This window comes from Geotrypetes seraphini, chromosome 1 (assembly GCF_902459505.1).
Source record: "Geotrypetes seraphini chromosome 1, aGeoSer1.1, whole genome shotgun sequence".
NCBI classification, from domain to species: Eukaryota; Metazoa; Chordata; class Amphibia; order Gymnophiona; family Dermophiidae; genus Geotrypetes; species Geotrypetes seraphini.
In genome coordinates, this window is record NC_047084.1 from 112,887,518 (window position 1) to 112,908,763 (window position 21,246).

The following is a 21,246-nucleotide window of genomic DNA, read 5'->3' on the forward strand; positions in this document are numbered from 1 at the left end:
TTGTTAAAATAAGAAAAATTCCAACGACGTCCTCACTGCAGCAGACATAGGATGAATTTCTTGGATCCAATAATAGGAAGCAGGATCCAAGCTGGATCTATGTACCCCTAATGAAGGTTACCCACTATCCTTATCCGCCAATTTTAATCTTGGCGTTTAGCCATAGGGTCTGATATGTTGATTTGAGGATTGAAATAGGTGTTAAATTATCAACATATCTTAATGTTTTCCAAGTATCAACTAATATTCTGTGATCTTTATATAATTTAGGCATTTTGATACTAAGAACATGACTTAATCTCAAAGGAAACATGAGTTGCCATTCCAAAGTCAACCAATCCGGAAATTCTTTCATGAGTTCAGGGAGGATCCAATACATTCCTTGACGCATAATATAAGCTTGATGGTACCTATAAAAATTGGGAAAATTTACCCCACCCTCCGCAATTGGCTTTTGCAAAGATACCATAGAAATTCTTGCAGATTTTCCAAGCCAAATAAATTTTGTTAGAATACTATTTAATTTCTTTTAAAAAAAACCCTGAAAATAAATTGGTAACATACTCATTTGATAGCAAACTACAGGCAAAATCATCATTTCAACAGTCTGAACTCTCCCCCGCCATGACAAGTGGAAAAGGTTCCATTGTTCACACATCTCTGTCACCTTTTTTAGTAAAGTTTTATCATTTATTTTCATCGTTTCTTCTAATGTGTTTTGAATCCAAATTCCTAAATATTTGATGCCTTCATCTTTCCATATAAATGAAAATGAATCAAATAGTCCTTTTTGACAATGAATATTTAATGGAAGAATCTCTGATTTATCCCAATTTATTTTATATCATGATATTCTTCCAAAATTATTAATTAATTCTAATAAATGTGGAACGGTAGAATCTGGATTTCTCAAATGCAGCAAAATATCATCCGCATATGTCGAAACTTTATATTCCTGACCTGAATAAGGAATACCTTGTTGTATGGCCAGTAAAAGGGGTTCCAATACAATATCAAACAATAAAGGAGACAGTGGACAACCTTGTCTAACTCCCCTCTGTAATTCAAACTTTCTAGACACATTATTATTAATGTACAATTTAGCAGAAGGGGAGCTATACAATGTTTGAATCATTTGTATAAATCTTGAACCAATTCCAAACCATTTCGTTGTCCGATACATAAAAGACCATTCCACACGATCACAGTAAGGCTATTCTTATGTTCTTACTGAACAGTTAAGAGTAAGACATAGGCTCAAACAAAGGAAAAGCCCAAGGCAGTAGTGGTGTTTAAATATGTCTTCTCAGGAGAGGATAAGGTCAGAATTTTATTTGTTCAGTTCTTGACGTTTGGTTTTTTGAATTATTCCCTGCACTGGGGACCGCCAATGGCATCCAGGGCTAAGGATTTCCAAACCCACACCAGTCAGGGTTTGCATTACATTAATCACAACTCATCCTAAAAGACATATCCTCTTTTGCCCTAATCTATATATCCCATCCTGCCAGTAGAGACATCACCAAGTGACATAAGATCATAACAGCTGCCGTACTGGGAGAGGCAGCAGATCCATCAAGCCTGTTTCCAACAGTGGCCAACCCTGGCCACAAATACCTGGCAAGATTTCAAAGAGTAAAACTTATTATATAATGCTTACCTAGAAATAAGCAGTGGATTGCCCCACATCCATCTTTTTTTTCAATAATTTATATTCCACATATCCTACAATTTTATGCGGATTACAAATTATTCAGGTTATGCACAAAGAGGCAGAGCCAAAGGTGTGATCGCAAGCACCTGTCTAGTTCACAGACATTAGCTCATTAGCAGGGTAAAGAAAGGGGAAAGTCTCCCTCACCAGGCTGTGTCCATTGATAATTATTCCGTACGTGTCCTCCTCATCCACTTCCTCCTCTGGCAAAATATGGGATTTCTTCGAGGGCGTCCGAATTTGAACGTTAATGGCGTCGTCATCTGCGAAGGAGCTGGGGTTCATCGTTTCCCTTGCACTCCTGAAACGAGGAGCCAAGGTCACAACCAATCAGGATACAGCATACAACGGTGAGGTGCTTACAGCCTATCAGAGAATAGTGTTTGCACGATGGCAAGGTGAATGCAACCAATCAAAGCGCAGCAGTCACAAAATATTGACAAGGTTAGAATGAAGGGGCTCAGGTAGAAATTGAAAGGCAGTTTACACAGTTTTAATAGACTTGGATAATATTAATATTTAACAAATGGTTCCATTACAAAAAAATTTTAATAAATGGACTCATTTAAATTGATTGTTTGAGAATTTAGAAAGTAAAAGTTAAGATATGTTGTATTGAGAATTTTTTTTGTATTATGCAGAGCGCCCACTGTGAACCCTTGAAAAAGCCCTATTTGGGCGAAACGGGTCCCGTCGGGGACATGCTAGTATCTCTGCAACAAGGAAGAAAAAGAAAAATAAAGGAATGAATTACCTGATGTCTTACTTCTGAAAAGATTAGAAGATGATGGAACACTTTTAATGTAAAATTTACAAAATATCAGAAGTAGCTATCTCAGTTTTGAGATTTAGCAAGAGAATTACTTATTTCCTCTTCTTGTAGAGTGAGGTGAAGTTCTGGCTTTGCTCAGGTAGGGTTCCCAGATGTCTGGAATTAGCCGGACATGTCCTCTTTTTAGAGGACTGTCTTGGTCTTTGGAAGGCTTTAGAAAACCCAGCCCTTTGTCCAAGTTTTGAAAAGCTTGGAACAAAATCACTGTCGGGCAGGAGGGCATCCTTGCTTGCGCGGATGCCCTCCTGTCTGACGACAGCAGACAGCGGGGGCGGGGCTAGGGTGGGATTGGGGGTGGGACTGGGGTGTAACAGGGCGGGGATGGGTGGAGCTGGGTGGGCCTGGGGGGTGGGTATAGGTGTCCGGATTTTCCAAATGGAAAATCTGGTAACCCTAGTTTTGGACAGATCCGAATCTGGCATCATTCGGTGCCACGTCTGTAGGGCTTCCAAGCGTGTGTGGATCTGACATAATGACTTCGCACGCATGCAGGCTTGGAGGCCTTCTACACGCAGCCCCGAGCATCGGGAAGAAGAGGAGATGAGGTTGAGTGGGGCGGGACTGGGGGGGGTGACATGTCCTCTTTGTTTCCATAAAAAATATGGCAACCCTAGGCCCAGGTCACTAAAAACCCAATGCAGATGTAGAGGAGGGAGGCGGGGGGGAGGTTTCTCTGATGCACCCCCTCCTTCTCCTCCATGCACACTCTATATACTCTGAGATGTGTAAAACAAAGCTTTTTGGGGCATTTTTTGGTGAAAAATGTAGGATGAGAATTGTACAAGTGGTGGTGACAGGAACACAGGGCACAGAAGGAAGGTGGCTCCCCCAGCCCAGAATGCCCACACCGCTCAAAGGAGTTATTAAGGGGAGGGGGACAGATTTCCAATCCACTCCGCTGCAGGGCACTGTGAAAAAAAAAAATCAGCTGAGCAGAAAACACCGAAGGCGTCAACCCCCCCCCCAAGACCACCCTGTCCCAGTTCTGCGTATTCTTTCATCTTTGCGAAGACAGTCTGGGTAAAAAGCTGTGAAACGTTTCTCTTGCTCATCCGCCCCTGTGATTATAAGTCTCAGTAATTCATGGGATGTTCTTGTACTGATCTTTATTAAGCCTCATGGTTAGTCGCCTGACAACCAGAGTAGAGTTAACAAATTTGTGAAGACAAAAAAAAAAAAGAGGACATGTGATCCTGCCCAAACTCCACCCACAGCCCCGCCCACACTCCACCCATTTCCTTGATCCCCCTTCCCATCCTCTGTACCCTTTTAGTGCTTCTCTCTCCCTCCCCCTCCATCCAAATCCTCCTTCCCCACAGGTGCTTCTCGCGTTCTCTCCTTCCAACCCCACCCTCCTGTGGGTGCTTCTTTCTTTCTTTCTCTCTCCCCTTCCAACCCCACCCTCTGCGGGTGCTCCTCTCTCTTCTTTCAACCTCCTCTCCTGCTGTTTTTGCCTCTCCCCCCTCCCATCCAAAACTACCCATGTTCTTTTCTCCAGCACTCTCTCCTTTCAATAATGCTTCTACAGCCCTCCCTCCCTCCATACTCTTTCTCCAGCACCCTACCCTACTTTCATTCTGTTTCTCCAGCCCCCTCCTCCTCCGTTCCCTCCTCTGACACTGCTTCACCTCATGACCTCTGCAGCTCCCGACTGCCCTACCCACCTCCCCCCTGGGCTCAACCACTGTAATTGAATCTTCAGGCAGTCAGCAACAGCAATGAGGTAATCCTGCTACCGCTGGTCTGCCCTGGAAGCTGCCTCTCTGCAAGTCCCACCTACACGGGAACAGGAAGTCGCTGTAGAGAGATGGCTTCCGAGACGGACCGGCAATAGCAGGCTTACCTCGTTGCTGTTGCTGACTGCCCAAAGATTCAATTACAGCGGCCGGGCCCAGGAAGGAGGTAAGTGGGGGAGTTGGGAAAGCTGGCTAAACCCAGACAGACTCCCCCATTTTGTTTTTTTAAACCGTCAGGGCGTCCGGACAATCCTCAAAAAAGAAGACATGTCCGGGTTTTCCTAGACATCTGGTAACCCCAAACGGTACACTGACAACTCCGTGCACAATTGCACTCTGACAAATGCGTCCCGACAATTGTGCGCACGGACAAGTGTGTGCACGACAATTGCGGCCCGTCAAGAATATTTGGAAGGCCCTGATTGGCTCAGACTCCTCAGGCCCCACCTGAGGCGCCTCAAGCCCCTCCCAAGGGACGGGGCCTGAGGAATCTGAGCAAATCAGGGCCTTCCAGATGTCCACTGAAAGGGTTCCCTTAATCATGATGTAAACCTAACCCTAACCCTAGACAGGAAGTGAATCTTTAAGTGTAGTGGGGGGGGGGGAGGCCCCCCCTTCAAAAAAGAGGGTTACTTTGTAACCCTCAAAAAGACAAAATAGTATCCTGTAGGGGCGCAATTGTCAGGTCACCTCCCATTCAGTGCGGCAAATGTCGGGGCACAATTGTGGGTGAAAAATTGTCCTGCGCACATTTGACGGGTCATCCTCTAAACTAGAGGAACTGGGCTCAATTCCTGTTGCAGCTTCGTGCGGTGGCGTAGTAAGGGTGAGGGGCGCCCCTCCCCACACACTCTTCCCTTTTCCTGCACCTTTTTAACTTCTCTGGCGTAGGCAGCATGTCCACGTCGGTGCCGGCTTGCCCGCTGACGTCGCTTCCTAGGTGAGGATCCTGGAAGTGATGTCAGAGAGTGCACCGATGCCAACGCGGGCAGCAGCCTCACGCCAGGGGAAGGAAAAAAGGTACAGGGAAAGGCAAGGGGTTGGGGGGGGGCAAAGAGGAAGAAGGGTGCCATGTCCTTAGGATGACCCCCCCCTACTATGCAATTGGCTCCTTGTAACTTTGGGCGAGTCACTTTACCCCCTCCATTGTCCCAAGTACAAAATAAGTAGCTGTATTTAATATGTAAATGAACCCCCAAATCTCATCCCCGTCCCCTCACGCAAGACATTGCCCTGATACAAGTAATGAATGAAAACAGCACAGAGAGCTGAAGCATACACTGCACTAATACATGTAAAGAATGAATACAGCACAGACAGATGAAGAGGGGACTGACAGAACCAAGAAGAGTGCACCATTAATAAACGAAGCACCCTATTTCTCATAATGACAATGTTAACGAGGTATAAAATGGCTGCTTAGCTGAAAGAAAGTAAGGAAACAGTTACTGGCCCCAGGGCATCCGAACAGGTCTGTGAACAAGCAGCACTGCGGGTGGGGGTGGGGGGAGGGGATGCCCAGTGTGACTCAGCTCACCCTTGATGACCTAAGTTTGTGGCCCACTTTCAGGAGGGAGAAATTCAGCTGGCATGGCTCATAAACTCACACCCAATGCATTGTGGGATTTGTAGTCCGTGCTTCTGTCTATTGAAAGCAGTGCTGCAAAGTTCCAGAATACATCAGAACAGGGTTGTCTGAAATCCAGGACTGGCCCTTGTGGACTTGGCACTAGGAGCTCAGGTATTCTGCTGTGAACAGGTCACTGTCCAGAGGTAGGGTTACCATATGGCTACAAAAAACGGAGGATGGCCTGACACATCTGGGTTTTAACTTCCATTGCTTTCAGTGGAAGTAAAACCCGGATGTCTCAATCCGTCCTCCTTTTTCTGGAGCCTTAAGGTAACCCTAAGAGAGGGCACTGAGCCTAGGAACAGGAGGAGGGTGAGTTTCTTTTGGGGGTTTTCCTACTTGAGCTCCTTCAGCACTTCTTCTGGAGAATTGCCCTTGATAATGAAGACTTCCTTCATGTCATCCTGCAACATATTGCACGAGTAGCCGATATTCTCCGCTGTCTCTGGGGAAAGAAAGGTCAGGGAAGTGTAATACAGCCCTCAGCTTCATGACTGCTTAACCCTTTCACATCACACCCCAGACCAATGTTCAAGCTGGGCTGAGATCTCACATAGAGAACGACACGGGGACAAATTTGTCCCCGTCCCCTCAGGAACTCAATTTCCCCGGGAGTTTTGTCCCTGTCCCTCTCCCATTCCTGTAAGCTCTGCCTTAACCGCATAAGTTTCAAACACTTAGGATTTTAAAGCGTTTGAGGCTTGTGCGGATGAGGACGGAACTTAGGCATTGGTGGAATGAGGCATTATGACATCACAATCTGAGCTCTAGAATGTTGCTACTTATGAGGACGGAGCTCAGGCATTGGTCGAATGAGGCATTATGACATCACAATCTGAGCTCTAGAATGTTGCTAGGCATTGGTGGAATGAGGCATTATGACATCACAATCTAAGCTCTAGAATGTTGCTACTTAGGATTTTAAAGCGTTTGAGGCTTATGCGGATGAGGACGGAGCTTAGGCATTGGTGGAATGAGGCATTATGACATCACAATCTGAGCTCTAGAATGTTGCTACTTATGAGGACGGAGCTCAGGCATTGGTCGAATGAGGCATTATGACATCACAATCTGAGCTCTAGAATGTTGCTAGGCATTGGTGGAATGAGGCATTATGACATCACAATCTAAGCTCTAGAATGTTGCTACTTAGGATTTTAAAGCGTTTGAGGCTTATGCGGATGAGGACGGAGCTTAGGCATTGGTGGAATGAGGCATTATGACATCACAATCTGAGCTCTAGAATGTTGCTACTTAGGATTTTAAAGCGTTTGAGGCTTATGCGGATGAGGACGGAGCTTAGGCATTGGTGGAATGAGGCATTATGACATCACAATCTGAGCTCTAGAATGTTGCTACTTACGATTTTAAAGCGTTTGAGGCTTGTGTGGATGAGGACGGAGCTTAGGCATTGGTGGAATGAGGCATTATGACATCACAAGCTGAGCTCTAGAATGTTGCTACTTAGGATTTTAAAGGGTTTGAGGCTTGTGTGGATGAGGACGGAGCTTAGGCATTGGTGGAATGAGGCATTATGACATCACAAGCTGAGCTCTAGAATGTTGCTACTTAGGATTTTAAAGGGTTTGAGGCTTGTGTGGATGAGGACGGAGCTTCCAGGAATGGGGCAGGGACAGGAAAAGAACTCGCGAGGACCGGACGGGAAAATGAGTTCCCGCAGGGATGGAGAAAAATTGGTCCCCATGTCATCCTCTACTTGGGAGAACAGTATAGAAAATTGAATAAATAATAGTGTGAAAAGTGTCTGTCTCTGGTAACCAGAGCTGATACTGTGATGTCACAGTGCCTCATTCCACCAATAAGAGCCAACCTCATCAGTGATGTCACAATGGCTTCATTATCCTATACCTGGCTCACTTTTAGAACATTTTAATTTCTAGAGTGGTGCAGTGCAGAGAATGACATGGAGACACATTTTCCCCATCCCCTCTCCGCATTTTTTGTCGCTATCGCAGTCCCTGTCCCATTCCTGTAAGCTCTGCCTTAACCACACAAGCCTCGAACACTTAGGATTTTTTAAAGCGTTTGAGGCTTGTGCAGACGAGGACAGAGCTTGCAAGAATGGGGCAGGGACAGGAAAATGAGTTCCCAAGGGGACAGGGAAAAATTTGTCCCCGTGTCATTCTCTATTTTCATACATCTTAAGATACACCCTTTACATTCACAGCTTTCTCTACGGGGGCTGGAGCTGGAATACCATAAATTGTATTGTATTGGGCCCTGCAACTGATTCTCATATCCAGGTTTCAGATCCTTGGGCTGGCCTAGGGTGACCATATAGCTCCAGAAAAAGGAGGACGGATTAAGACATCCTGGTTTTACTGCCACTGAAAGCCGTGGAAGTAAGTAGGACAACTTGAGACATCGGGGTTTTTTCTAGAGCCATATAGTAACCACAGGCTGGGGGCTTGCAGGAACAGTGTTCACAGCTCCCCTTGCCCACACTCTGGGGTGGGGAAGATCCAGTCTTTACATGATGGTGATGCCTGTGTATGGTGGTCAAGTAGACTGGATGGACATTAGGGTCCCTACTCGCCTTTAGATTCTAGGGACTGATAGTCGTGGGAAATAATTGGGTGATCCCTTAATTTTGAGCAATACGTGTCTGAATAATGCTGCTGAAAATCTAGGAGAGCTGCCACGGGACTTGGTACCAGGGTGGTCCAGCGGCAAAGTTAGAAAACAGCTGGTAAATTACCCGGTTAGCAGCAATAATCAGTCCACTAACCAGAAGACTGCTCGGATAAAGTTAGGTCTGTCCCAGCTTTATCTGGGGGTTATCTGGAAGCCGTCGGAATATCAACTGGCACCCAGATACTTCTGGTCTCCGGGCAAGACCTGGAAATTCAGTGCTGGAAGATCCCACACTGGACGTCCAGGCCATATTCTACCCATGGCAGCCAGTGCCTTAAAAATCACTGACCACCACTAGGTTTCCGTGGAATCCCCTCTCCCACCTTAAGTTTAATAAAACAACACTCGAGCACAACTTAGTGGCCGAGACAAGTCATACACGGACATAACATAAGAATAGCCTTAATGGGTCAGACAAAGGTCCATCTAGCCCAGTATTCTGTCTTCATGGTGGCCAATCCAAGTCACAAGTACCTGGCAGCCTATGTAATGGAAAAAGTCCTGGTGTCACAACATTGAAAGAAAAGGATTCAACTCTTGGTCTTTCTTCCTATAGATCGACTGCTAGCCCCCCCCCCCTCCCCTCATGCTTTATACTGTGCCAGAAGGGAATCTCCAGGTGCTCAGCAGTGAAGTGCACTGGCCACAGATTACAGGCGCTGGACATCTTTCTGCTATCACCACAGGATTCTGCGTTAGCAGAAGTGCTGTGAATAACCCAGAGCACAGGAAGGGGAAGTTAAGTCTGGGGTGCCAAAAGCATAGCTCAGTAACAAAAAAACCCAGGGCACAGTCGGCCCCCGAATAAGGCTAATGGATTCTGACAGACTCTGGCAGGTATCTGCACCAGGAGCGTAGCTACGGGCAGGACTGGCCCGCCCAATCTTGGCTCAGGCCCATCCAGTTTCTCCCGCAGCAGAACGGGAAGCATGTGGAGGCGAACGGCTCCGCATTCATGGGTGCAGCACAGGCCATGCTATAGGTAGCCTCAGCGGCTCAGGCACTGCATGTGGGCCAGGCTGCAGCTCAATGCTCGGCCTCCGGGGAAGGGCAACTCACTGCCTGCCGCAGTCCTAGCTTTGGAGGTTTGGGGCAGAAATGGCTCTGGGGTGCACTTAGTGGGGGATGGAAGGAAGGAAAAAAGAGAGAGGGAGAGGGCGGGAAAGAGGGAGAGATGCCCACTTTGGGCTCGGGCTCAGCCACCGCTCTGTGCCCAATGAATGAGTTGGAATGTTTGGGATCTCAGACTCGCTTCAGCTGGTCTTACCTTGTTTGTCCCCTGTCAGCACCCAGATTTTGATGTTCGCTTTGGTCAGTGTTTCTATGGTCTGAGGAACACCATCTTGTAGCTTGTCCTCTATGGCCGTAGCTCCCAGCAGCTTCAGAGAGAGAGAGAGCAGAGGAAAGGGTTAGCGGGGGGCGTAAGAAAGTTCAGGGTGACATCTATGGCTCATTTTTGTTCCGAGATGGGAGTTGTAAGAGGCAGCACATTTCAGTTCAGGGATATTTCCTACATTTCAAAGGTTTTGTAAAACAAAACCCCCAAAACATTAGGTGTACAAGTCCAATGAATGCATCCCAAAGCAGAAAACAGTGAACTATTTTCTGCTGAAATCTAACTTAATGAGCTGAAAAATATCATTAATCCCAAGTAGTCCTTCGATGATATAATATCCCTTGGTATTCTTCACAGATGAGGTGGTGCTGAAAAGTTCTCAGCCCAACCAACCAACTTCCTAAATTCAGAGCGTTATTTTGCCTCTGGAGCTGAAAAGAGAGTTTTCTTATTTCATAAAGTGCCAATTTGCAGAAACAAAATTCTTTGTTGTGACCTTGTTTCAGATAGTTGATTGAACCATATCCGCGTCATTCTCTTCTCGGTTGGGCTGAGAACTTTCCAGCACCCCCTCGTAGTGTGAAGACTTTCAAACTCATAACCAGAGCTGAGATTGTGATGTCATAATGCCTCATTCCACCAATAAGAGACAACCTCATCAGTGATGTCACAATGGCTTCATTGTCCTATATTTGGCTCATTTTTATTACATACCAGGGGTGCTGAAAAGTTCTCAGCCCAATCAACCTTCCTAAATTCAGAGCGTTATTTTGCCATTGTAGCTGAAAAGAGGGTTATCTTATTTTTAAGTGTCAATTTGCAGAAAATAAATTCTGTTTTTTGACCTTGTTTCAGATCATTGATTGACCCATATCCACGTCATTCTCTTCTTGGCTGGGCTGAAAAATCTTCAGCACTCCCAAATAGCAACATTTCAGAGCTGGTGCTGTGACATCATAATGCCTCATTCCACCAATAGGAGCCAACCTCATCAGTGATGTCATAATGGCTCAATTGTCCTATACTTGACTCACTTTTATTACATATCAGGGGTGCTGAAAAGTTCTCAGCCTAACCAACCAACTTCCTAAATTCTAAGCGTTATTTTGCCGCTGTAGCTAAAAAGAGTCTTATCTTATTTCCTTAAGTGCCAATTTGCAAAAACAAAATTCTCTGTTTTGACATTATTTCAGATCAGTGATTAAACCATATCCACGTCATTCTCTTCTTACATGGGCTGAAAACTTTTCAGCACCTCCTCTTAGCAACATTCCAGAGCTCAGATTGTGACATCATAATGCCTCATTCCACCAATAGGAGCCAACCGCATCAGTGATGTCACAATGGCTTCATTGTCCTATACTTGGCTCACTTTCACCACATACCACCGTAGCTGAAAAGAGTGTTATCTTATTTCGAAACGTGCCAATTTGCAGAAATGAACTTCTATGTTTTGACCTTATGCATGTCATTCTGTCCCTGGTTGGGCTCAGAACTTTTCAGCACCCCCTTGTAGTGTAGCATTAATGTTTATAAATCAGGGCCATTCCTTGAACAGTAGACTGGGTTTGTAAATCCTGTCCTAGCCATGGAGGATCCATGTCTGAAGAACCCAGCTATCCTCAGACGTACAGTATCCACACAGTTGAATATCCAGAGAATCCAAGTTTGTAATGGATTGTGTGTCTGTAAATTCCCACGCTCTCGGACATAGTTTACCTTCCAAATGTATACCCTTTCCTAACTCATCCACCATCAATCAGATCCACAAAAACATTAGAGAAAGTAAACTTTTGAAGTTTAAATCACTACAACCTTTGAAAGGAATAAGGAGTCCACCTAATTTTCCTACAGTTGTACAAGCATATACAGTCAAACCTCGGTTTGCGAGTAACGCGGTTTGCGAGTGTTTTGCAAGACGAGCAAAACATTCTCGCAAATCGTGACTTGCAAACCAAGCGTTGACTCAATTTGCAAGCACATCCCCCCAGAACTGGCATTGCTCCACCCCCGCTCGCGAATGCACCTCCCCCGCCCACCCGAACAGAAGCCTTACCCCATCTGGCGCCGGCATGCAGCCCACAGGACGTGCTGGTGAACAAAGATCCTTCCTGTTGCCTGGGCCTTGAGCATCTGCGCATGCTCAAGGCCTTCTTCGAGATTCTCGGAGAGAGCAAGAGCTAGAAGGCCTTGAGCATATGCAGATGCTCAAGGCCCAGGCAACAGGAAGGATCTTCGTTCACCGGCACCGGCACATCCTGGGGCTGCGTGCCGGTGCCAGATGGGGTAAGGCTTCTGTTCGGGCTGGCAGGGGATTCCAGTTCATGCAAGGGGGCGTTCGTGAGTGGGGGGGGGAGAAACGATGCTGGTTCTCAGGGGGGGGGGGTGAAGCAGTGCCGCTGGCCTCGGGGAGGGAATGATTAAAGCGAGTTTCCCTTATTTCCTATGGGGAAACTCGCTTTGATATACGAGTAATTTGGTTTCCGAGCATGCTTCTGGAGTTATGCTCATAAACCAAGGTTCCACTGTATTGTATATATACCCATTGTTTATTACTGTAACTCATTGTTAGTTGGTTTGCCTGAAAAAGATTGTAAGGAATAGGGATTTGTATCCCGCCTTTTTTGTAGTTATACAGTGTGTCAGTTTTGAGAATTTATATTAATTAATTTTTTCTCTGCGTGTTTTGTTTTTGTATAGTTATTAACTAATATTTAACTAAGTTTTAAAGTTTTAAAGAATGTTTCCTTTATACGTAAATAAAGAAAAGTGAATGGGATTGCAGTGGCGGTGACGGGGCGGTGAATGGGGTGGCAGTGGCGGTGACGGGGCGGTGAAGAGGATGGTGAGACGGGGACGGGGCGGTGACGGGGATGGTGAGACGGGGACGGGGCGGTGACGGGGATGGTGAGACGGGGACGGGGCGGTGACGGGGACCAATTTTTTCACCGTGTCATTCTCTATTATACACCACACTCAAAGTGGTTTACATACAGGTACTTCAGGCATTTTCCCTGCCTGTCCCGGTGGTCTCACAATCTACCTAATGTCCTTGGGGCAACGGAGGATTAAGTGACCTGCCCAGGGTCACAAGAAACCCATAACCTCAGGGTGCTGAGGCTGGAGCTTTAACCACTGCGCCAGTCTAGAAATCATAATGTAGTAAGTGAGAGCCAAGTATAGGTCAATGAAGTCATTGTGACATCACTGAGGAGGAGACCTCTTATTGGTGGATGAGGCATTATGACATCACAATACCAGCTCTGGTGGCTGAAACTCTTTACATTATTTATTTATTTAATTTTCTTTATTGCTCTCCCAGGGAGCTCAGAAGGGTTTACATGAATTTATTCAGGTACTCAAGCATTTTTCCCTGTCTGTCCCGGTGGGCTCACAATCTACCTGGGGGCAATGGGGGGATTAAGTGGCTGTAGCTCTAACCATTCGGCCACACAAATAGCTGAAAATGCTGCTGCTCATTTCATCTCAGGAAGTCCTCTGTATAGTCACATTACGCCAATTCTTAAGCAGTTTCATTGGTTGCTTATTCAATGGTGTATTTATTTTAAAATGGTAATGCTAATTTTTTATTTATTTATTTAAATAAAAATATTAATTTTTAAAATTCTTTATGAACATCCACCTTGTCTAGCTGCAACCCTAGAAGTTCACGTGTCAGGATGTCCCCTTTGGTCAAATACTCCGGCACTACTTGATGTTCTGGATTTTAAGCAAATTAGATTGGAGATGTTCAGTCTTCCCCCGCAAATTCACGGTTCGCGAATCGTGGACTCCCTCATTTGCCGCCTCCTCCGACCGCCTCTTCCTGTAGTAAAGTCAGGCTACACCAATCGGGAGCTGCGTGTCAAAGCAGCTCTTGATTGGTCTGGCCCAACTTTAGTACAGGAAGAGGTGGTTGGAGCATACAGTGAGGACTCCGGCTGCCCTCTCCTGCCTCTCCAGCTGCCCTCTCCTGTCTCCCCTGCCTAAAAAACGTATTCGTGGTTTTTTTAAATTCGCGGGGGTTCCCGGAATGGAACCCCCACAAGTTTTGGGGGAGTACTATACCATATATATTATATCCAGTGGCGTAATAATGGGGCGGGACAGTCCGCCCTGGGTGTGGTCTTCTTAAAGGCGTAGCACTCCTCCTCCACTCCCCCCTCCCCGCTCCTCTCCTTGCCATGCACGCCCCTTACCTTACCACAAAGCTTTTTCACTTCCCTGGCGCGAGGTTGCTGCCCGCATCGGCGCTCTCTCTGACGTCACTTACGGGGCCCGGAGAAGTTAAAAAGGGAAGGGTGCAGGGAAGAGGGTGGGGGAGGGGCCCCAGGCTCCACTGACCTTTACCATGTATGTATGTATATTGTAAACCGCTTAGATTTGTAGATTGGCGATATATAAGACATTTTTTATTAAATAGATAAACTTGAGATCTGCTGCTCTCTGACAGATTAACCAAATTCCAGGGTGTTTTCCAAATCTGACTCCCACAAGTTACTGCAGAGTCTGATTAAGGCTTATAAAACCTGTAAATAATTTTTTTTTTATAATTTATATTCCGCATATCCTATGCAGATTACAAATTAGTCAGGTACTCAAGCCTTTTTCCCTAACTGTTCCAGGGGGCTCCCACTCTATCTAATTTACCTAGGGCAATGGGGATTAAGTGACTTTCCCAGGGTCACAAGCAGCAGTGCAGGATTTGAACCCACAACCTCAGGGTGCTGAGGCCGTAGCTCTAACCACCGCACCACACACTCAGACCGCCTTCTGCACCTTTGGAAACACAGTAGGTCCGTTCCCCAAAGCTTTGACACTGCCAGGCTCAGTCGCTGCTGTGATATTTACATGAAACATTCTGCCGAGCTCCAGGCTTGGTCATGGCTGCAGCATTTACCTGGCTCTGGTTCCAGACACATACCTGCAGGTTGTCCTCAATCTCCTCATAGAGTTCACTTAACATTTCCTCCCGGTTTTCCAGTGAGGTATTGGCTTCATGGTGACGTTTTTTCCACTCCTCAAAGTAACTTGCATCCAAGTCTTTGTATGCCAAAACCAGCGTACGCAATCCATCGCCTGCAAATTCCTAAGAATCCGAGTCAGAAGAGAGCTGATTATTGCGGCAGCTTTACTCTGCCCTAGCTGTACAGACAAAATTAAGAAACTGGACTGTAACTCCGCTGCTGGATACACTTCTACTGTATATTCATTCTCTCTTCCTGAATCCACAGAGCAAATAATTTGTTGCCGGAGAAGGTGGTGAAATCAGTTAGATTAGCGGGGTTTAAAAAAGGTTTGGATCATTTCCTAAAAGAGAAGTCCATAGGACATTATTGAGACGGTTTGGGCAAATCCACTGCTTATTCCTAGGATAAGCAGCTAAAATCTGTTTTACTATTTGGGATCTAGCTAGGTACTTGGGACCTGGGTTGGCCACTGTTGGAAAAAAGGATACTGGGCTTGATGGACCTTCAGTCTGTCCCAGTACGACAATTCTTATGTTTTTAAATTCATTACTCATGTATACAAATGACCATGAATTTTACAGGCTGTGTGTGTACATAGCTATATATAGATTTATATACATTCACATCCTACACATGTTTACATATATACAGTATAGACAGATAGATAGAGATACACAAAGTCCCTCCTCGAGAGCTGCAATCCAGTCAGGTTTTCAGGATTTCCCCAATGAATATGCATGAAACCGATTAGCATACAATGAAAGCAGTGCATGCAAATAGATCTCATGCATATTACATTACATTACAGATTTCTATTCCGCCATTACCTTTCGGTTCAAAGCGGATTACAAAAAGAGTTATGGAAGGAGGGTTACAACGTTAGATCAGAGATTGTATCCAAGAGAGGGTTAAGTAGGATCAGGGGTTAGGGAGGGGATGGTAAGAAGGAGGTATTCGTGGTATTAAGCCTTATTCAGGGATTTCTTGAAGAGTATAGTTTTTATTTCCTTTCTGAACGTCTTGTAGTCTGGGGTTGTTATCAATAGGTTAGAGATTTGGTTATCTATTTTTGGTGCTTGAGTGGCTAGTAGGCCGTCGTATAGTTTTTTCTGTTTTACTTCCTTGATTGGGGGGGTATGTGAATGGGGTGTGTGTTTATCTAAGCCTGGTAGAGGTGGTTTGGATGAGGCGGTTGTTTAGGTAGATTGGGCTGTCTCCGTTTATAGTTTTAAATAGTATACAGTAGAATTTAAATTGTATACTTTCCTGGATTGGAAGCCAATGTGAATCGATGTATGCCTCAGTAATGTGGTCATGTTTCTTCAATGAGTAGACGAGTCTCAGAGCTGTATTTTGAATTGTTTGTAGTTGTTTAATAATTATTGCAGGGCAGGGGAGGTAGAGGATGTTACAGTAGTCCAGAACACTTAGGATTAGAGATTGTTCTAGGAACTGAAATTGTGTTCTGTCAAAGAATTTTCGGACTTGTCTAAGGTTTCTCATAACTGCGAAAGATTTCTGTATTGTTTTGTTTATTTTTGGTTGCATGGTGCAGCCTCTGTCAATAGTCATACCTAGTAGTTTTAGGGTGGTTTGCTTAGGGTAATTGATAGAGTTGATTTCTAAGTTGGTTGTGGTTGGGACTTTGTTATTTTCTAGGAGGATGAATTTAGTTTTGTCTGGGTTGAGTTTCAGTTTGTGGTCTTCCATCCAAGTCATAACTGTAACTAGAGTCGAATTGGTAGCCAACTCACATTGGCTACCAATTCAAGAAAGAATACTATTTAAATTCTACTGCCTACTATTCAAATCTTTAAACGGAGACAGCCCAACCGCCTTATCCAAACAACCTCATCCAGACACAGAAAACACATACCCCATTCACACACCCTCCAATCAAAGAAACCAAACGGAAAAACTATACGATGGCCTACTAGCCACTCAAGCAGCAAAATTAGATAACCAAATCTCCAACCTACTGATAACCACTCCAGACTACAAGATGTTCAGAAAAGAAATAAAATCTATACTCTTCAAGAAATCCCTGAAACAGTCTTAACATTAGCTACCTCCCTTCCTCCCACTTACTCCCTATTTCACAGATTTTACCTATCCTAATCCTTACCTCCTCTAGAAATCTCCAATGATCTTCCATTGTAATCCTCCGTTTATAACTCTTTTGTAATCCGCCTTGAACCGCAAGGTAATGGCGGAATAGAAATCTCTAATGTAATGTAGAGTTCGGTGGAATGTGTCTGTCATTGAGAACTTTGGTTGGTCAAACGGTATGAGGATGGTGATGTCATCAGCATAGCTATAAGAGGTTAAGCCTTGTTTGTTCAGGTAAACGCCGAGAGAGGCCGTATATAGGTTGAAGAGACTAGGGGATAAGAACATAAGAAGTTGCCCCCGCTGAGTCAGACCAGAAGTCCATCTTGCTCAGTGGTCCGCTCCCGCGGTGGCCCATCAGGCCTAGTGCCTGAACAGTGATCCCTGATTAATTTTATAACTTACCTCTAATCCCATCCCTATAATCTACCTCTACTCTTGTCTGTACCCCTCAATCCCTTTGTCTTCCAAGTACCTATCCAAAGCTTCTTTGAACCCCTGTAGCGTGCTCCTGTTTATCACATCCTCCGGTAGCGCGTTCCATGTATCCACCACCCTCTGTGTGAAAAAGAACTTCCTAGCGTTTGTTCTAAACTTCTCCCCTTTCAATTTCTCTGAGTGCCCCCTTGTACTTGTTGATCCCCTTAATTTGAAAAATCTGTCCCTGTCTATTTTTTCTATGCCCTTCATGATCTTGAAGGTTTCTATCATGTCTCCTCTAAGCCTCCGCTTTTCCAGGGAGAAAAGCCCTAGCCTTTTCAGTCTGTCAGAATATGAGAGGTCCTCCATACACTTTATTAGCTTAGTTGCTCTTCTTTGAACTCTCTCAAGTACCTCCATGTCCTTCTTGAGGTACGGCGACCAGAATTGAACACAGTACTCCAGGTGCGGACGCACCATAGCACGATACAGTGGCAGGATGACTTCCTTCTTTCTGGTCGTGATACCCTTCTTAATGATACCCAACATTTTGTTTGCTTTCCTTGAGGCTGTTGCACACTGCGCCGACGCCTTCAATGTTGTGTCTACCATCACTCCCAGGTCTCTTTCAAGGTCGCTCACCCCTAGCGCTGATCCCCCCATTTTGTAACCCATATAGGGTTTTTTTCCCCTATATGTACGACTTTGCACTTCCCTATGTTGAAACTCGTTTGCCATTTTTTGGCCCATTCTTCCAGTGTTGTCAGATCTTTTTGGAGATCTTCGCAGTCCTCCATGTTATTTACCTTGCGATATAGAAACATAGAAACATAGAAAAAAGCAGCAGAAAAGGGCTATAGCCCACCAAGTTTGCCCATTCCAAGTATCCCCCCCCTGAATTCACTCCCTTAAAGATCCCACGTGAGTATCCCATTTTCTCTTAAAATCCGTCACGCTGCTGGCCTCAATCACCTGCTGTGGGAGTCTGTTCCAATGATCCACCACTCTTTCGGTGAAGAAGTACTTCCTGGAGTTGCCATGAAACTTCCCTCCCCTGATCTTCAGCGGATGCCCTCTGGTGGTCGAGGGTCCCATGAGCCAGAAGATATCATCTTCCGACTCTATACGTCCCGTGATGTACTTATATGTTTCAACCATGTCTCCCCATTCTCTTCTTTCCTCAAGTGAGTACAGTCTCAATTTTTTTAGTCTTTCTTCATACGTGAAATCCTTGAGCCCCAAGACCATCCTGGTGGCCGTTCGCTGAACTGATTCGATCCTCAGCACGTCCTTTCGGTAGTGTGGTCTCCAAAACTGAACACAGTGCTCCAAGTGAGGCCTCACCATGGATCTGTATAACGGCATCATGACTTCAGGACTCCTGCTGACGAAACCTTTGCGGATACATCCCATCATTTGTCTTGCCCTGGAGGAAGCCTTCTCCACTTGACTGGCAGCCTTCATGTCCTCGCTAATGATCACCCCTAGATCTCGTTCCGCCGTGGTCCTAACCAAGGTCTCATCATTTAGTACATAAGTTCTACGCGGGTTTCTATTATCCAGGTGCATTATCTTGCATTTTTTAGCATTGAAGCCTAGCTGCCAGTTGACCATCTTTCCAGCAGCAGTAGGTCGTATGTCATATTATCAGGTAATAAGCTTTTGCCTACTATGTTGCATAGTTTGGCATCGTCGGCGAACAGTGATACCCTTCCTTTAAGTCCTTGCGTCATATCTCTTATGAATAAGTTAAATAGAATCGGGCCCAGGACTGAGCCCTGCGGCACTCCACTGATCACGTCCGACGCTTCGGATGGGGTATCGTTCACCACCACCCTCTGAAGTCTACCGCTCAGCCAATCCCCAACCCATGTAGTTAGAGTGTCTCCTAATCCTATCGATTTCAGCTTGTTCAATAACCTTTGGTGCGGGATGCTATCGAATGCTTTACTGAAGTCCAAATATACCAAGTCCAGTGACTCTCCGGCATCCAGTTGTCTAGTAACCCAGTCAAAAATGCTAATCAGATTAGATTGGCAGGATCTGCCCTGGGTGAACCCGTGTTGGTGTGGATCACGTAGGTTTTCTTCATCTAGGATTGTGTCAAGATTCCGTTTGATCAGTGTTTCCATGAGTTTACACACTATAGACGTGAGACTCACTGGTCTGTAGTTTGCTGTCTCTGTCTTGCAGCCCTTTTTGTGGAGTGGGATTACGTCGGCGGTTTTCCAGTCCAAGGGGACCCTTCCTGTGCGAAGGGAAAGATTGAAAAGAACAGATAATGGTTCTGCCAGGACTTCACTTAACTCCCTGAGCACCCTGGGGTGTAGGTTGTCCGGACCCATGGCTTTGTTTACTTTGAGTCTTGATAGTTCGTTGTAGATGCTACTGGGCGTAAATTTGAAATCTTGAAATGGGTCTTTCTGGTTATCTCCCATCTGTAGCTGTGAACCAGCTCCCGGCGCTTCACAGGTGAAGACTGAACAGAAGTATTCGTTTAGTAGTTCTGCCTTGGCCAAATCTGATTCCGCAAAGTTGCCGTCCGATTGCTTCAGGCGTTCTATCCCATCTTTGTTTCTTTTCCTGTCACTAATATAGCTAAAGAAAGATTTATCCCCTTTCTTAATTTTCCGTGCTAGCTCTTCCTCCATTCGGAGTTTGGCCTCTCTGACTGCTTTTTTGACAGCTTTAGATCTGTCTAGATAGTCCTTTTGCGCCCCCAGTTTTCCTAAGTGTTTGTAGGCGATAAATGCGTCTTTTTTCTGTTTAACTAGGTCTGAAATTTCTTTACTGAACCATTTCTTTACTGAACCAGGGGTCTTTTGTTTCTCCTGCGTTTACTTACTGTCCTTATATGTCGGTTTGTTGCTTCGTGTAGGATGGACTTCAGAGACGACCACATATCTTCCACATTGTCAGATTTTGCTTGTTTATGTAGCTCCTGATGGACAAAATTTCCCATGCGGTTGAAGTCTGTGCCTCTAAAGTTGAGAACCCTTGTTGCTGTGTTTGTCTTAGGGAAACCTTTCTTGAGGTTGAGCCATACCATATTATGGTCGCTGGAGGCCAGTGTGTCACCTACTGAGACTTCCGTGACACTATCTCCGTTGGTGAGTACTAGGTCTAGTATCGCCTGGTCCCTGGTGGGCTCCAATACCAATTGCTTGAGACGTGCACCCTTTATGGAGGTTAATATTCTTTTGCTGCTACCCGTAGTCGCGGAGAGTGTGTTCCAATCTGCATCTGGCATGTTGAAGTCTCCTAGCATTACTGTGTCCCCGCGTAGTGTGATGGTCTCTATGTCCTCGATTAATTCCATGTCTTTGTCCTCTTGTTGCCTGGGAGGTCTGTATATCACACCAAGGTATAGGCATTTCTCATTCCCTCTGGCCAGGTTCACCCAGAGGGATTCCCCGGTGTATCTAACATCTGTGATTCTGGTAGTTTTGATGCTTTCCTTAGTGTACAGCGCTACACCTCCTCCCAATTTACCCTCTCGGTCGCAACGAAGTAGGTTGTACCCTGGTATAACCATATCCCACCCATGCGATTCCGTGAACCAGGTTTCAGATATCGCTATCACTTCAAGATTGGCGTTAGTTTGGTGTCATCCGCAAATTTAATAACCTCACATTTTGTTCCTGCCTCCAGGTCGTTAATGAATATGTTGAAAAGTAGCGGTCCCAGCACCGACCCCTGTGGAACTCCGCTCATGACCCATTGCCAGTCTGAGTAATGGCCCTTTACTCCAATCCTCTGTTTCCTGTCCACCAACCAGTTTTTGATCCATCGGTGGACCTCCCCTTGCACCCCGTGGTTCCATAGCTTCCTTAGTAGTCTTTCA

General features: G+C 45.5%; 1 protein-coding gene across 10 annotated transcripts in view; it reads right to left on the reverse strand.

Annotated features, from left to right (window-relative positions):
• LOC117356551 (phospholipid-transporting ATPase ID-like) overlaps positions 1 to 21,246 on the reverse strand; it is a 209,143-nt gene that overhangs the window by 37,161 nt on the left and 150,736 nt on the right. For all 10 annotated transcript variants that reach the window (XM_033935931.1, XM_033935912.1, XM_033935903.1 and 7 more), the window contains 4 exons: positions 14,828 to 14,992; positions 9,835 to 9,946; positions 6,252 to 6,357; positions 1,862 to 2,015 (listed from right to left, as the gene is read on the reverse strand). In XM_033935931.1, the coding sequence (XP_033791822.1) occupies positions 1,862 to 2,015; positions 6,252 to 6,357; positions 9,835 to 9,946; positions 14,828 to 14,992 (537 nt within the window). The remainder of the gene's footprint in view (positions 1 to 1,861; positions 2,016 to 6,251; positions 6,358 to 9,834; positions 9,947 to 14,827; positions 14,993 to 21,246) is intronic.